Source organism: Cynocephalus volans, chromosome 6 (assembly GCF_027409185.1).
Source record: "Cynocephalus volans isolate mCynVol1 chromosome 6, mCynVol1.pri, whole genome shotgun sequence".
NCBI classification, from domain to species: Eukaryota; Metazoa; Chordata; class Mammalia; order Dermoptera; family Cynocephalidae; genus Cynocephalus; species Cynocephalus volans.
This window is the reverse complement of record NC_084465.1, coordinates 137,933,205-137,951,563: the sequence shown is the minus strand read 5'-3', so window position 1 is coordinate 137,951,563 and position 18,359 is coordinate 137,933,205. Positions and strand designations below refer to the sequence as shown.

The 18,359-nt window shown below is 35.9% G+C and overlaps 1 protein-coding gene across 2 annotated transcripts in view; it reads right to left on the bottom strand.

Annotated features, from left to right (window-relative positions):
- Positions 1-18,359, bottom strand: part of CACNB2 (calcium voltage-gated channel auxiliary subunit beta 2) — a 103,749-nt gene that overhangs the window by 30,333 nt on the left and 55,057 nt on the right. For both annotated transcript variants that reach the window (XM_063101333.1, XM_063101334.1), the window contains exons 3-4: positions 5,320-5,442; positions 3,374-3,510 (exon numbers count right to left, since the gene is read on the bottom strand). In XM_063101333.1, coding sequence (XP_062957403.1) covers positions 3,374-3,510; positions 5,320-5,442 — 260 coding nt within the window. The remainder of the gene's footprint in view (positions 1-3,373; positions 3,511-5,319; positions 5,443-18,359) is intronic.

The following is an 18,359-nucleotide window of genomic DNA, read 5'->3' as shown; positions in this document are numbered from 1 at the left end:
GTAGAACCTTAAGACTAACATTGAAAGGTAATGTTTCCTTCTTGTTTGGTTCCTGCTCCTCTGTCTTTGCTTGATTATTTTTATTATGCTAAGACTGAAAGTTCTCAAGCTTTCATGGGCAACCTATAAAAGAAAAACACAGCAACACCAAAACTTGCAAACCTTTAAAAGACACAAGAAAAATCACGACAAAAATATTATATGATTTAACCATCAGATAGTACCTGGAACATTTCTCAAGCATGAATAGTATAGAGGATTAAACTTGGTTAATTTAGGAACATTTAGAAAAGCATACACTTTTGAACTACCGATTCTAACGTTTGATACAAGATATGCAAGATATATATACTTCAGTGTCTTAGAATCCTTAGAGTTAATATTAGAACAGTATCCATGTTTTTTACCAGTGTATAAGCATGCTAAATAATACTAAATGACCCCTTCACAGAAGAAGATGGCAAGGAACATCTTAAAAGAACAACACAGAATTTGGACAAGATAATCTCACTGCCTAATGTTTATTATAATGGCTGAGCCAGGGTATAGTTGAAAGAATTTGCTACATGTCCACGCCTAGGGCGATATTTAGTTATGACAATATTATTGCGAAAATATAAGTTCTACTAAAGTATCAGTAACAGGCTGAATTTTATTGACACTATTCTAGCATTTTAATGCATAAAACAAACATCAAAAACAACTATCAGAAGGGCTCTATATCTTTTTAAGGTTTTTAAGAGATACTCTAGAACATTTAATAAGGACAACAAACAGTACATAAAATTAATAAAAAGTGGTATTTATAGAAGCAATTTCCGGCAGTTATGCAAGGTTACCAATTATCATGACCGAAACATTTTCTTCCAGAAGTTTTTTTGTTTTGTTTTGTTTTCCTTTTTCTAAAGTACTAAGTCTAATTTCAGTTCAAGCATGGGTTTGTTTTACATTCTCTTGGAATTTCAATAACAGTCAAAATATTATTTGAGTTGTATAAAATTGTGACAAACATTGGAAATAGTTGAAATGTTCAGGATGCAGATTTGCCCTTAACTTTTAATTCTATAAAAATGCCGAGTTTTTGAACTGTACCCTATTTCTATTGCCTTTGATGTCTTGATAGAGTTTTTAAACACTGCTGGATTCTGGTTATGTCCTCAAAACAAAACTATATTTAAAATGTTAGGATACAAATGTAAAAACCTGTGAAATAAATCAAGTAAAACTGTTTTCATGTGGGTAGGGAAAAGCTTAGATAAAGAGACAGGACAAAATAAAATCAAGAAAATCAAAGGGAAAGGTATGCACCTATAAGAAAAGGTAATTCAGTTTCCTAGAGTAAGTTGTGAGATATTACACTCCCCAAATATGGATAATTTATAGTCCATTTAAATCTCTTCACAAAATGCAATAGCAAAACAATATATCCAATAAAGTAAGTAGTAACAGATGCAGTAACAAACTGTTGTGTGCTCGCTGTGCCAGGCCCTGGCTCCTTGATTTGCATTCTAGCATGGTAATCTGTCTGAGGTCAGGCTTACTTGCTGTGTGACCTTGGTCAAGTAGGGAACTTCTCTTAGCCTGTTTCCTCATCTGTGAACGGGAGGCTCTAATACCTACCATTCCCACATCTCCCTATAAAACTGAGCTGAGCACTAACTCTAGACCTAGGTGCCCAGCTGGGAGGCACAGGAGATTGTGTTTTCCTACCAATTTTGACAAAGATTTCTACTCCTTTAGAAGTAGTTTTCATTTCTCAGTTTGTATATGAGGAAGCAGAGAAAGATACACAAGACTGTCTGCAAAAATCCATCCCAAATGTTCCAAAATGCATTCTACAGAACACTATTCCTAAGACTAAAACCAAGAAAAGTTTTAATGCGAAAGTAATTTTAGTACATACATGAAAAATATTCCCATTCCACTACACATATTCACAGCAATCCTAAAATAACTTTCTGTTACTTAGTACTATCCTGAACTTATTTGATCATAGAACCCCTTCCCCTAAGTGATTTGACAAGAAAACTCTAAGAAATTCTTAATTATCCTTAACAAACAAAAAACAAAACAAAATGTTCCCCAACTGAGATAACTTCAAAACTCAAGAAATTATATACTAGCTGGTTGTTAACGGCAGTGTCTATGTCCTATGAAAATGAATTTTTTCCACATTATAAGATTTTATTAACTGGTGTTAAGATACCATTATCACTATAGACAGTAGAAAAATACAATAAAGCCAATGGAACACTAGCGATTCAAAGAATTGTATCAGATCTTTAAAAGCCCTGCAGGCAAAATGCATATGCATTATTTATCTATATGCCTCTACTTTTATATGACTCGACTAAATGCATCTCACAATCCGAGCACTCCCAATAACCCAGGAATTAATGAAAGTCAACTCTGGGGTAGAGGTCTCAAAACACAGAGGAATCCATCTGAAATAAATGAACTTGACAATTATAAAATGCTAGTTAATGAGGATGGGTGCTCCAAACCACAAAGCAGATTCTATTTCTCTCATCTCTTGACAGTTGACAAAAATCCTTGCTAACATTAAAATATCATCAGTGGCACAGGAATTTGCATCGTTATATAAACAGATAAGATATAAGCCAGAGAAAACAGAAACCTAGCTCTTTACATTAAAGAAAAGTCTTGCTCATATCCCATCCCTTCACATAGGGAGAAGCATGCTACATCCTTGGACTTGACTTGCCTGCACAGGGTTCAATTTCAAATTCACTACATGCATGATTAGCCCTTCTAGTGATTCTTTAGTGAGGAGCCAACAACCTCAAGAATTCAAGGCAGGATTATTCAGCCCCAGCCTATTACATAACTCATCTAATTGCTATGTACAAAGGAGATTTTAACTCATTTCATTCTGTTTTTCTCTTTAAATGCTTAACAATGAGTAGAACTGAAAAATTGAGTTTCTCAGGTAAAAATGAAACTAACAGATGACAAGAGCTGCTACTTGCCAATGATGTTTGACACTGTCAACCCTAAAATGTCTCTCTGCATGCCAGGCAGCTACAGACACCGGGATTAGTCACCATGGCTATTTCATGCCAGAGAGTTTTCAGTAAATGATTAGGACTTCAGAATTTCTGAAGCCTGAATTTAATACTCTATGCCTTAGCTATTTTCATTAATGACAATAATTAATTTCTCTCCCAAACAGAATGAAAATCAGATGCTGGAATGAAGGTTTTAAAATGCAGAGTCTGTGATACCATCAATAAATCATATCCCCAATTGAATTTTTAACACATAACAAAGACTGTAGAATACAGCAAACAATAGTACATGAGTGATGATAGAATCTGAACTTTTACAAAAACACTTGGCATTTTTCTCATACCTGGAGTAGAATTTCCCTTGCTTGGCTCTCTGTTCATGCTGTAGCCTCATGTTTTCTAGTTTGACTGGGCTTGGAATGAATCCGATTTCACAGCCTTCTTTAACCAGTCGCCCTATCCACCAGTCATTGTTAAATTTCTAAACACAAAATCAAAAGTATTAAAATCAGTGCACTTCTAACAGGGTAGCTCAGTTGGTTAGAGTGTGGTGTTAAAACATAAAGGTCAAGGGTTCTGGTCCACATATAGGCTAGAGGCCAAAACAAAAATTACAAAAATAAAATTAAAAATTAAAAAATAAAATCAGTACACAGAAGTTCACATCTTTGAATCATTTTTCTTCCACATTAACTACTTTGAGTGGAGAGAAATATGGCAATTACAATGAACTATGCCTCAAATATTACAACTCAAGAAACCCTTCTCATTTCATGGATTTAGCCCATAAGAGTGCAATATTTTTATTGCGTTCAGCAATCCATTGAAAGCTCTATGCTTCCTTCTTTTTCCTGGTGCTGTCTTAAGACCAGGCTGAATTCCATCACAGTTGCTGCTGTCGCCATGAGTAGGACAAGCTGTCTGGGCTCAAACATTAACAGCCCTTTCTAACAAGAGACCATTAGGAACAAGGAAATGTTACAGAGATCTTCCCTTTATATAATCAGATTAATTAGAAGTATTAAGAGTGCGAGATAAATATTGAAATCTACCTGAAATATTGTGTCACAGAAAAATTTACCTTTGTGCAAACAGTTTTACAATTATACAATGTTCACAGATAACTGTACTTATATTGATGTTGACAATTTATCTCTTGCAGGTGGAATATTTATCTTGAATCTGTATGATTTGACTTGATTTTTCTCAACTGAATAAGCTTGTTCTTGAACACTTCATAAAAGAATATCCATTCTGTTTTTCTTTTCCTCCCATGGTAGAAAGCAATACTCCAAGAATCAGCCATCGAGGGGAGAGCCTGTATTAATGTAACTTCCTCCTGATGTAAAGTGAGATTTTAGGCATGTCATCCCTTCTGAAAACTTTCTATCTTTTCTATCTAGCCAGTATTTCCCATCTCTTTCTAAAAGTTATAGAGACGGTAGGCTCTAAATTCTCTGGGCTCTTTTAATTGACATTCATCACCTCCTTTTTTTTACAGCCTTTATTGCAATGAACAGGTAAATTTACAGATACTCTCTCTGACATATCATCCCCTAGATGGCAATGTACCAGTTGTAAACTCCTCCAGGTCCAAGAAAACTTTACTGTCACACACTTAGAATATTATGCAGCAGGAACTTCTGGTCACTTAACACAGTATTCCAGACAGCAGGTGTTTGAAAAGTGTTAACTCCAAACAAATCTTAATTAAGGGTGAATTTTTCCAATTTTATGGATTGTGTCATTGTTAACTGAAAGGTGGAGACTTTTGGCATGGAGGACAAGGAATTTTCCTGATATCTGTTTCTTGCATCATCGGCTCCAGTTCCTACCATTCTCCCTTCCACTGCAGAAATTTAGCATTTAAGGAAGAAAAAGGGCACCAGTAATCTGAGTTGAGACATTGTCTGCAGAGAAGAGAGTTGTGAATTCTAGATATTATTATTAATCCCTCTTCAGATGGCTAAACTTCAGACATCGGGAGAAACTACACGGAGTCAAGGTTAAACACTAAAAAAAGTACAGGTGAAGCATAAAAAAGGATCATTTACTCTAGTAGTTCCCAATTTCTGGGCCATAGAGCCCAAGGGTGCCCTGAAATTATCGCAAAAGGCCTGTCGCTCCTTTTTACCTTAAAAAGGTATATTTATATTAGAAAAGGTTGAGAGACACTGAATGTGTATTAATTTGTAGCTAAACATAAGACTGTTTCACAGTGGTGAGAAATAAGAAATGGTTTATCACTGGGAAAAATCATGGTGACAGAAACTGAAATCATTTTCCTTACTTCCTTAACATGCAGAAAATCTTTTGCTTCAAATGAGATGGCCATGCCTGGCACCGGGACATCATCTTCATGGGCTGCACTGTAGCTGACATTTGTCCGAACTGCAAATGCAACGGGTTTTGTCTAAAGAGGTAAACGGAAGGGAGAAAAAAATAAACAATAGTGTTCCTCCCTCCCCATCCCCAATACAGTTTCACTGAATAACTGTTGTAGTTGTAATCATCGGTTTTTGTTTTTTTTTCCCCTGCGTTGGTCCTCTATCACAAAGTAGCTTGTCAGTAGTCACAGCACGTGAAATCTTCTAGCTCTCAGCTAGATACCACCCATTTCTGAGCTAGAAATAAGTCATCCTTCTCTGAAAGCACTACAAGTAATGAAGGTGAAGGTGAACTACTGAAATATGTGTTTATAACATAACAGCTCATGACAACTGGAAATTAGGAAACAAAATGCCCAGTTATTTTGTTTTGCTGGGAAAGACTTACTTGGTAACTGCTCCCTACCCCCAACACTGACTGTGCTTTAATTAATCATTAATGGCATAATTCCAAAAGGTATAATATTTTGGATGAAAAAAAACAGGGAATATATGGTACAACTATTGCAACTATTATTCATTGCCACAGGGAATTATGAAAACAATGGCCTTTTATTCTATTATTCTTCTTGAGTTTGCTAAGTCAACTACAGATGATAACATTCATGAAGCTGTCCTTCATTATTTGATGCTTTGAATATTTACACATAAGCACTGGTCCTCTATCTAGGCAATACCTGTTTATCCACAGGATGAAAAAAAGGTAACCCCAGAAAGGATGAAAACAGATATTGTCCTAACTGATATCATATTTCTTTCAAATTATGGGCAAGTAGTTTTCTTCTGAGCAGTTTCTCTACTCAGTGAGCTCTTCACCTGGGAGCACTTCATGGGGGAGTTGGAAATGAAAGAAATTATCTTTATTTGCAATTTTTCAGTTAATCCAGTCTACCTGACTGTTGTCTGGGTTGGGGGCTAAACTAAGAGCCCTGAAGTTACTCAGGTCCACCCGCAATTTGCAGATTGGAAGAGAAGGACCAAGTTCTGGATACAGGCACAGTAGACATGAAGTGGATTTAAATATTTGAAAGCCAATTCCTGGTAGCTAGTACAATTTTTAATGCTACAAGCGGTGCTGTGCTCCTTGTATGAAAAGTTTAAAAAGCATATAAAGAAAAGTTTTCCACTTTTTTCTTGGAGTTTTCTTAAATATATGAATTTTATTACCAGAGATACAATCATAATATATTTGATTTTTATCCAGTTTTTAAAGTAATGTAGTATTTTTCATGTGATATGCTTTTTAATCTACCATTTAAAAAAATTATCTCAACACTCGCCCTTTTTTGACATTTAGAGTTACAACTTTTTTCTGATATGATAAATATTCTTTGAAAAATCTTTGCACAAAAAGCCTCTTTATATTTAAAATTCTTCCATTAGGATAGATTCCCAGAGGTAGCAGGAGTAAGCCATGAGTTACTAAGACCTTTTTAAATTCTATTCCAAACTGCTGTCCAAATGGGCTGCACCATTTTTTACTGCACAGTAACATGGTGCCCTTTTCAATAAGATGTAGTCTTAATCAGACTGTTTTACCACTAGGAATATAATTTTCTTTAGTAGATCTACCCATTATTCAGGAGAGTTTCTGATTACAGAAGTATAAATCCAAGATTTCTTTCTTTTTTTTTTTTTAATGTTAGCATGGTCTTTCACTTCTTTCAGGGTCTTTCTTTTATTCTTTGAAAGATACATTATTTTAAGTGTAGCATACATTTTTTCAACAATATAAGACATACATTTTTAATGTACAACCCTACAGAGGACCCCATAGAAAATCTATCTTTTACCAACTTTGATCAACCTTTCAAACTTTTGAGTAGCAGAGAGGAGACACTGAAAAATAAAGGGGTGATGAAGGCTGGCATATAATTCTGGGGGCTACAGATAATACACTGGAGTAAGTCAAGGGGGAGGGAAGATATAATCAAGATAAGAGAGCTTAACAGCTTGAGAGAAAGACCCCAGAATGCTAACCAAAGGGTCCAAATGCCAATGTCACTTTTGATTCCCTGACCTCACTTCAGTTCTATGTAGCTGAAGCAATAGTCTACAACATGGAAGGTATTTTCCACATTAATTTTATTTATATGGATTCAAGAACAGGGGATTTTACTTTTTATTTCTTTTATTTTTTGTTCTTACATATTTTATTTGGGCAGATTTTTTAATTTTAACTTATCAATATACAACGTAGCAATGTAGTTGTTTTTCGTGTCCCTTTACCAGTTCCACTTACCCCCCCTCCCCCTCCCCCTATCTACCTTATATCTGTTCACTCGTCTTAACAAGTTCATGGAATAAGCACAGGGGATTTTAAATGGACCCAGATATGTTGATTCTACCATTTACTAGTTGAGTAACCTGGGCAAATTCCTTAGTGTCATTGAGCATGTTTTCTCATGGCTAAAATGAGAGTAATAACACCAATCTTGCAATGTTGCTATGTGATTACAGAAAATGCATGGCACAAGGCCAGGCTGGTGTTTTGTGTATATAGAGAGTACTCAATAAATGTAAAGTATTTACATTTATTGTAATACTTTACAATAGTATAGTAAATACTATACACAAATAAATGTTTCCCTGTCAAGTAAGTAAGGTCCAGCACAAATCGTTTCTTCTGTGCTCTTCCACTGCAACCCCCCTCAGCCCAAATTAGTTAACACAGTTTAACGCCTGCCATATGATACATGCTAAATCACTGTTATATTCAAGATGTTTTTCTCCAGTGTGGATTTGTTCATATTCTCTAGGATACAAGAAATGGTAAGGTTTCCCCAAATTCATTTTCCTTACAGTGTTCTATCTCTTTAATTCTGATGTTCTTTGATAGCCCTCAGATACTGAGGCTTCTTTTTTAACCAGCTTGAATTTCCAAGGGAGCATTCCTTAAGAATTCCACGGGAATTGTGATCCCGTGAAACCATTCTTTATCAAACATATCCTGTTTTAAGTTGACATCTTCATTTTTGGCCTAATCTCAGTATGGTCACATAGAACTTCTTCCTCTCATCATTCAGGGATCTCATCCTGGTTCCCACTCGGAGATTCACTTTCATTCTGGAAGCCTACCAGATGGCATGGGCCCTGAGATGTGGTTTAGCTCTCCTCTATTTCACTCTCATGTGATCCATCATAAAACTTGGTGAATATAGCTGATTCTTGGGGCATGAATGTTTTGAGGCCAGTGGCCTTTTACTCCCCCCCGCCCCTTCTTAAGGTACAGCAAAGTCCTGAGAAGCAAGAACAAATAGGAACAGAGAAACCCTGGCCCTACAGAGGCCTCATGGCAATACCAGGAAGAGTGGGCATTGCAGTAACAGACTAATACAGAGCTGGGAACTAATACAGACGTGCTGGGAACAAGGAGGTGTTCTAGACTTCAAGGGAAGCAACGCTTGACCAGACCCAAAACCAAAAATAATGGTGAGCTCCGAAAATTGGATTCTGCCCCAAGTCATAGGTTCCCCTTCAAGCTGTCCTCTTCCCCAACCCTCTAACTCCAGAGCCTCCCAAATTTATCTGAAAAGCTTGGTCATGTCTGGAGGATAAGGTGGGGAAGAAAGGCAGAATGCATAGATACAGAGCCCACAGCCATATGGTCCCATAGAAGGAGCTTCCAGGACTGGCTGTTGTAGGATTGTACTTACATCCAAATTTAGATTTAGATTTAGATTTAGATTGATCCTACTGTACAGAATGATTAGGATACTAAGTTGGTTGGAAGACAATATGGTCTTTAATTCCATTTTCATTCGACACTTTTAATATCCTAAGCACTTTATTGTCAGTCCAAGGTCATAACTTGAGTCTGCTTTCGCTGTCTCCTTCTACCTGACTTCCTGATTAACTTTTTTTATTGCTATGGAGTACCAGGCATAGGAGGTAGAGGCATATTATTCTATCAGTTTTTGCTTCTGTCTCATGGAAAGGTAAAAAGGAATTGATTCCTCTCCCTGTTTTTGGTAGCTTCTCTCTGGCACATGGGCATATGCTATGTAGCTTAAGGGTGACTGCTAAATCATCTGGGCTCTGTTGCCCCCTTTTTGGGCACAAATAATTAAAAATTTGTGGCACGTTAGCTTGTGGACTAAACCTGAACAGATTCGCAAAACAAATCAATAAGTACCATCTGTAGAAGAGTAGCATCTCATTATCCACACAATAATATAAAAGTGCTTTAAAAACACTAAGGCTGTATCTCGTTCACCACTGTATCATCAGTCTGTCTGTTTACAATTAATATTTTTGAGAAAGGAATGAGTAAGTGATACAGATGTTAAGACATTCTCATTCTTCTCTTCCAGGTCCTTCCTCACCTTGTACATGGCACGATTTATAGTAAAATTATGAAAGCGATCACTTTGGGAATATCTGCAAAGTGACAGGCAGTGTGTTGTATATAACGCAGATTGCTGCCTTTAATTTAATCCCAGCAACAACTGCTTTTACCAGATGAGGAAATTGAGGCTCAAAAAAGTTCTCCCAGGCAGTAAGCAATGGAGGTGTTATTCAAATCTAACTGTCTCACTCAAAACCCTGAGTTCTTTCTGCATTCCAGACTGCCTTTCATTCAAAGGGGTACAGTGATGGCAATTTTAGAGCATTTGGATGTCTGTTGTGAAATTCTGAAGACTTGAAAATTATATTTTACAAAATGCTAAAAAATTGGTGGGTATAGAAAAAGGTTAAAAAATTAGGACCAAATCTGCCACATATTTCTGCATCTTTGCACTTAAATCATTTTGAGATGCAGGAAACAAAAGTAATGTCAATCATGACTTCTGTTTATTTGGATATAAATTTTCTTTCTTCACATCTCTTTTTCACAATCTATAAAGCTATTTTTATAGTCTAAGAATTGAGATATTAAAATATACAAGGTTTCATAGCTTCCAAAAGCGCCACGAAGGCACCTGTACAGGGAAAAGTGAAAGGCCTAGGCTCCTCTAGTTCTATAAACGTGAGCAAGAAGTCATGCAAAGCTCCTTATGATTAAAAGTTTCATGGATTAAGAATTTTAACTAGCCTTAAAGATATTTGGAGAATATTGTTCTGCAAGTTTGTTACTTTTTGAAAGATGCATTCTCTAAGTACCACTTCTATAGCAGCCATTGACACATCAGCTCAACACACTTTGCAATATCAATTAAGATGATTTTCTTCCAGTGTGGTTGCTTGACTGTGGTTGTTTACATAGCTTTACTCACTTTATAGTTTTCAGGGTGGACTTCTTATGATGGAAGAGCACTCAGTCACCAAACTGCCTGGTTTCACCACTTATCTCCCCACACCAACTCCAGCACTATTACTGTCTGGCCGAAGAACACAAAAGGATGGCCAGAAACATCTACTCAAGCCCCCTAAACTTTCCACCTTCTAGATGCTTCTGCTCTGACTCAGGCCCTCTAACTCCTACCTTAACATCCTTAATAACATGCCATATGGTCTACTTTGCCTAGGGACAGATGCCTGGACCTAGACATTAACATATGTATGACAGACAACCAACTGGCAGGTCCAGGAGGATATTTGTGGACAGATCTGTGGACACAGGACTTGCCTTTTCTCAAATCCAGAGGAAGCTCTATATGCTTCATGGAGGCCTGGCCTGGCCTGGGAAAGCCCACAGGCTCCTGTCAGAGATGTGCTTAAGGAGGAGCAATTTTTATTTTCTCATAGTCTTCTAGAATCACTACGCCTGAGGCTGCTAAAATATAATTGTTATGAGTAGGAGATAATTAACTTAAAAAATCTTTTTGGTCATGAAGAAGAAGAAGTAGATGATCATAAATTCATGACACTATTTTTGGCTTTCTTCCTCAACAATGACTTAATGCGTTAATAGTGAAACTAATTATTTGAACGGATATAACATAAGGTTTAACTTAAGTTTACTAAAAATGTGCTAGTGGTAAAATATCTACTATTAAGAAGCAAATGAAATTCATTCGAGAATAAAAATAAACTTACCATGAATAATAGTTATTTAGATTCCCATGCATTGATTTATTTCTTAATACAAACGTGTTTTACTATGCTAAATAGAAAAGCATGTTTTTCCATTTTCATTTTGAAACCATCAATAGCTAATAGCATAAAAGGAAAATTCGTAGTTTATGTTTTAATATCTAAAATGGATTTGTCTTAAATATTAACTGCTCCCAATTTGCAATCTTTTTAAAGAAATTTAAAGAAAAAATATGACCCAGATTCCTATTATAAGGGACTATGGAAAAAAGAGGTTAAAAGATCTAAGCAGTTCTCTGATCCACTTTCGTGTGGTACACAATAACTTCCTATAAAACTTGTTCTACTCTTCTGTAATTTTAAATGTCACAAGTGGGAGTATAGCCATTGAGTCCTATATAGGAAGCAGTCAGGTACCACAGAGGTAGTGATGTACTTTCAGGAATCAGATCACAGCTATCTGCTTTAGTTAGTACTTATAGTACTTACTGATACTTTAGTTTCCAGTTACCCTTCTCTAATTACAAATTTTGCTACTTTTGGTGATAGTCAAAAACCCTTCCAATATAAAAGAAAACTACTCAACTTTATTTTACTCCTTTTATACAGGCAAAAGTGTTTACAGTATGTTGTGAAAAAAATCTTGCATTTAGTCTTTCCAATCGTTGAACTTTTAAAAATCTCTGCTTAATTTATCATAAACTACCAAGAGTAATCTAAGAATTCTTTTAATAGCAAAACATATCAAACCATAATGATAAAAAGAATGTAACAACTGATTATGTATCCTGATGACTGAACACTGAATCAGACTAAATAAGCAAATAATCACGGATTTTTCACATGATAAAATTTACATATGCAGTTTACTGATCTGAGAAATTCAAATTTATTCTCCAGAATCGATTAATTTCATAAGTATTTATATAAGTAGATGCTTAACTACCTCAAGTAGCTGCCCTTGTGTAACTTATATTCTAGTAGAGGAGATACTGTAATATAATTTCATATAGACTATGTTGGCTGTTGAATTGAAATGAAGCTTTGGGGCAAGAGTGGGAAGAGAGATCTCAATAGGAGACTATCACAGTAATCCAGGTAGAGAGATAAGAGTTGTTCAGTCAAGGCAGCAGTAATGGAGGTAATGAAAAAGTGTCCTATTCTGGATACATTTTCAAGGCAGACCCAACAGGATTTGCTGATAGATTTGATGTGGGTATGAAGGAGGATGCCAGATGTTTGGGGCCTGAGCAATCTGAAGGATGGGGTACCCATCAAGAGATATGGGGAACGCTACAGGTGACAGTGACAGGAGGCAAAAATCAGGAACATTATGAACATGTAAAATTTGAGATTGTATGAAACATCTAAGTAGAGTTTGGAAGAGTGCTCAAAATCTGAAAGTTTGGGAAAAAGACCTGAGATAAACATATAAGGTGGTAAGTCTTAGGCATTTAAAGCCATGAGTCTAGATGCGATCACCAACCAGCAACCATGGGGGCCCTCCAACTAGCAAAAGAGGCTAAGGAAGATCAAGAGTGAAGGAGAACGACTGTTTAGACTGTAGTTTCTAGCACGTCAAGTAAAAATAGTGTTCTGAAAAGGAGTGACCAACTGCTAATAGGTCAAGTAAGATGAGGGCCAAGAACCACCATATGGACTTTGCAATCAGAGGTGACTGTTGACTTCCACCGCAACCAGTGCAGCAGCTTGCTGGGGACAAAATCCATACTGGAGAGAATAAAAGGAGAGGAATTAGACACTGTGGGTATAGACAACTTCTCCCAGGAATGTTGCTACAAAGGGGAGAAAAAAATGGAGTGGTAGATGGCAGAAGTGGTTCAAGATTTTTTTCTTTTGAAGTAGGAGGAATAACAGCTTTTTTCTATGCTGATGGTAAAATCCAGCAGAGAAGAAAGATATGTTGATAAATAAAAGAGAGGACAGAATTGGTGGGGCAATATCCCTGCTTAGGCAGAGGAGGCTGTGGGATCCAGGGCACAAGCAGAGATCAGACAGGATCTTAGAGGCAGAGAGTTCAACTCTGGAAACAGGGAAGGAGGCAGAGTGTACAACTGCAGATGCTGATTGTTGTGGTGATGGAATGTCATCTAATTGCTGCAGATTTTCAGTGAAATAGGAAGGTGGGAATAAAGACGGAGAAGAGGGTATTAGAGGGTTGAGAAGGAAGAAGACTGTACAATATAAGAGTGCTGATGATTAAATGGAAGAGGGAAGTATAGTAGGCTTGCCTGGCAGTATTAAAAGCCCCTTTGAGAGTCAAGGTCATCAATTTATAGTCAGCTAGCAATGCCATACTAGAATATAATGAGCATTATTACACAGGTAATAGAGTTAAAAGCATAATCCCTCATCAAGATATCATGGCTTGAAAACTGCCTTTTCCCATTTTGCTTTGAATTTTCTACTGCAATTTTATAGAAGTGTGTATTATACTATATATACAAATATATTCTGTATATATATGGGGGCATTTTTACCTATTTCCGTGAATGGATCTTGGAAATAAGTTACAACCCTTTTCCGGTGAGTGATTTATATTTCCACTTATTTTTTATCCCAACCTCCAAGTATTTGCCATAGTGCTAGATATGTGTTAATAACTGCTAGAAAAATCAATTAAGGAATATATGATTAACAAGCATATATGTAAGTGGGAGTGTACATATCTATTTATTAAATATAGAATAGCTCTATTAATTAGGAATTAAGGGAAGGTTAAATGTTTAAAACAAAATTTGAAATTTTACTCTAAAATCCACTGAAATTACTAACAATCACAATATAAAGTAGTTAAAACTGTACATGAAGCAAAAATATACAGAATATTTATCTTTTTCAATAAATAATTAAAAAGTAGATAAGCTCTTAGAAAGGGGTTTTTCGGAGTGAATAATAGTAATTCTTAAAATATCATAATAACCTAAAATAGCTTATCTGAGAGTGAAAATAAAGGCAACATTTATGAATACTGAAATCAAGGTAATGCTCTAAGTTGCAGAAACAACATTCAAGGTGAAGTGAGACTAGAATAATAATGACAGACACAGAAATGTGGCACAACCCTTTCCTTCTGCTTATCAGAATCTTTGGATCTGAGGTCTTCAACTAAGGTATGCAGAGAACTAATGACTGGTTGTCACAGACTGAATCTTTGTGTCCCCCAACATTCATATGTTAAATCTTAATGCCCAATGTGATATTATTTGGAGGTGGAGACTTGGGAGGTGATTAGGTCATGAGGGTGGAGCTGTCATGAATAGGATTAGTGCCCTTATAAAAGAGGCCCCAGAGAGCTCGCTTCCCCTTCTACCATGTGAGGTTACAAGATAACCCAAGAAGTGGGCCCTCACCAGACACCACACCCATCAGAACCTTGATCTTGGACTTCTCAGCCTCCAGAACTATGAGAAATAAATTTCTGTTGTTTGTAAGCCACCAATCTATGGTATTCCGTAATAGCAGCCCTAATGGACTAGCACAGCAGTCACAAGCAAGCATCTGTGGAAGAATTTATCCAATGAGAAATCTCATACAAATAAGAGAGACTATGTCTGTGATTTCAGTGAAGTCTACTGTCATTTAGTTTTGTTTTTTTGGTGGCTGGCCAGTGACAAGGATCGAACCCTTGATCTTGGTGTTACCAACACCAAACTCTAACCAACAGAGCTAACCAGCCAGCTCTGTCATTTAGTACAGCATTCTGCTTTGATAATAGCATATTGGTTTCTTTTCCCCAGCAGAGTTGTCGCTTCCTAGAGCAAGGTCTTCCAAAGGTATAGCAACTCCTCCTCCTCCAGACCACTGAGAAAGAAACCAATACTGGAAGAAAGTGCTTTATTTTATTTATTCTGGGTTGTGAAATGTCTGTCTCTCTGTCTTGGAGGAAATGTGAGGTAATTCTCAGGTAAGTCAGCATCTTAAGAAGAAAATAACTGTTTATATTTAATTTTATTATTGATTAGTCTTACCAAGCATGATAACAGTATTTCTCAAGTTATTTGGAAACTAATGGTATAATTCAGGGGCAATTAATTTTTGCTTTAGGCTTATTGCAAAACCAAAACAGACCTTGTTTTTTCTTTGCCTTAACCAAATCAGTATAATGCTCTGTATGTGAAAAACAGAACTTAAATCTACATTATTTTGATATCTAAGTGATTAGCATCCAATGATTTCTTTATCCAAAATTCTACATGTTTTTTCAGGAAAGAAAAATAGAAAGAAGTCAATAAAAATTCACTCCTCCTTTCAATACACATTTACCTAGCATCTGTTTTGTTCAAAATCCAGCACTGCAGTATTGAAAGGACGAGATAGTGCAGGATTCAGGGTTTTCTTCCTTATGTCCCTTGAGATCCCAGTGGAGGAGCTTGTGCCTACACCAGATCAGAAAACTTCAGCTGAGGTAGTTGGAAGGTTTGGATTCCTGTGTGGCTGGGTTCTAAGAAATTTGCTCACTCTCTCCTTCTATTGTTTGGCTGCATCTTTTGTGAAGGTGCTGCCTCCAACTCCTAAATAAACAACTTTATATTTCTCTTCATTCTCTTTGTTACTTGCTGTACTTCACCCACTTAGCTGCTCCATTTCTCAGCTGGTTTTCTCTAGTGCTGAGCAGTGTGATCTTTCCCATATCAGCTCTGATCAGCATTTGCATCCTATGTATGGGTGTGAGAGAGTTAAGGAACCAAGCGAGGTATCCCTTTTAAACTACAGCTTGGCATTTAAATTGTTATAAAATGTCTATTCCGTACTTATTTAGAAAATTATACACTACAAAGAATTTCCAAAGAAGCATTTTAAACAAATACAAGGAAAGCCTTTATAAAGTACATGCTGACAAACATGGGGAGACACATTATATTTTGTGTTAATTCAGTAATCTTCACTTTCTTCTCTACTCCAACAGCTGCGGTTTTAGCTAAGTTCAAAGAGTTCTAATGATCAAAAGTTATGCAAGTTCGAGTGTGTTTATTTTATCGTCTATTTCACACTGTTTTGTTTTTCTTAAACCAAGAAAACTGAGCAGAGTATCTCCATCACCCAAACCAAATGTTTTGGCAGGGAATAAATTAGTGCAGAGAGTTGTGGGTGGCAAATTCTGAACATGAGACTCTATCTGGTCTCTCACTCTCTAGAAACTCTTAAAACCTTTGTTGCTATCCTTTGGTGTTGTAAGACTTCCTGAAGTAAAGCTTTGTAACTGATTGATGATCTACTTGAGAGGACAGAACAAGGTCCAAAGGGATAGACACCAGAGGAAGGCAGAAATCAGTTTAATATATGAGGAATTTTCTAATAATGACAGATGTTTAACAATGACTGGGTTGTATTTTTAGATGCAAAGTTATGATTTGAACATCTACAAATAAACTCTCATAGTAACTTATAATGACTCTAAAAGTTTTTACTAAAGACATCTCAAATATCTGCTCAAGGGATTTTCAAGTCAGAGGACATTTCCAATTTCCGTATGGCCTTCTGTGAGTCGAGGTTGCAGAAAAAGCAGTTGGCTATTGGCTAACAAATCTAAGAAGTATCAACTTCAACTTAATTGCGGCATATCTGTGGCAGTATAAAGATATGATTTAGCTTGGTAAAGAGAGTTGTTTTTTGATATTATTAGACTATAATAATTAACTATTGCTTTAATTTGAGTACTTACTATGTTGAAGTCACTATGTTTAAACATATCTCATTTAGTCCCCCAAAAAACCTATGATGTATGGCATTATTTCCATATTACTGAAAAGAAGAAAGAGAAGTTCAGAGAATTTAACTGAGTTGCCCACGGTCACGTGTCTAGTAAATGAGGATCCAGGATTCAAATCTACATCTCTTTTGACTACAAAAGCACATGCTCTCTTATAGCCATAGTACTGTCATCAACAGAGACCACAACCTCTTTGTAACACTTTTGTTTTAATTTATTTCTACTCACTCTTTAATTTTTCCAAAATTCGTATTACATGCCATAATATCTCACAGAAATACTGTAAAGTTGACTTCATAACTTTTCATCAAGTTTCACTAATTCATATTTATGACACCCTTCAAATAATTTAAATATACTCTTCCTTGGTTATAGCTTTTATATTTGTACCTTTTATACTTCCCAGTTAAAATTCTTAAAGAATATCCAACTGATTTTTTTCCTTAAAACATTAACTAAAAAGTAGAAAATTTTTTTAAAACACAGCAAACCAAAGAAAGAAAATTTCATCTATAATTTTATCATTTAACTTTTTAGATTATATAACACATGTTTTATAAAGCAAAAATAGAATTGAGTTAGACATACAATTTTGTAACCAGCTTATTTCACTTAAATAGCTATCCCTTCCCATGTCATTTTTAATGGCTGCACATAATAAATATTTTATTATAAATAATATATCTTATTTATTACATTATCTTATTTAACTCATTAGATAACTTCTTAGTTCCCCAGAAAGCAGAAGTTGAGGCACAGAAGTCATGCAGCAATTCAATTCTTGGGAATATGTAGAGGGTTAGAAATCTTGATTCTCGTTTGATTTTTAGAAAAGGGTTTTTACATAATGCATGTATGGGACAAAAGTCCTTAGTTAAGGGACAAAAGTCCACAGCCAGCGGGCAACGGCCCATCTAATCAATTCTAGTCACTGTTTAGGGATGGGATTATGAACTTTGATTATTGAACATACTGATTGTTGTTAAAAGATGCTGAAAGAATTGCAGTAGGGAAAAATGCAAAAAAAAAATCGTTTACTAAGGGCAAGCTGTTTGTTGGTAGAACCTTTAATCATAAGAATGCAACTCTTGCTTAAATCATTTAAGGAGAGGTTATATTTTGGATTAGATAATGATTGCAATTTGATGGACTTAGCTTTTCACAAGTTGTACTTTGGAATGCCACGTTGATAATTTAAATGATGCTACTCGTTTCTATTGTTGAAACTATATA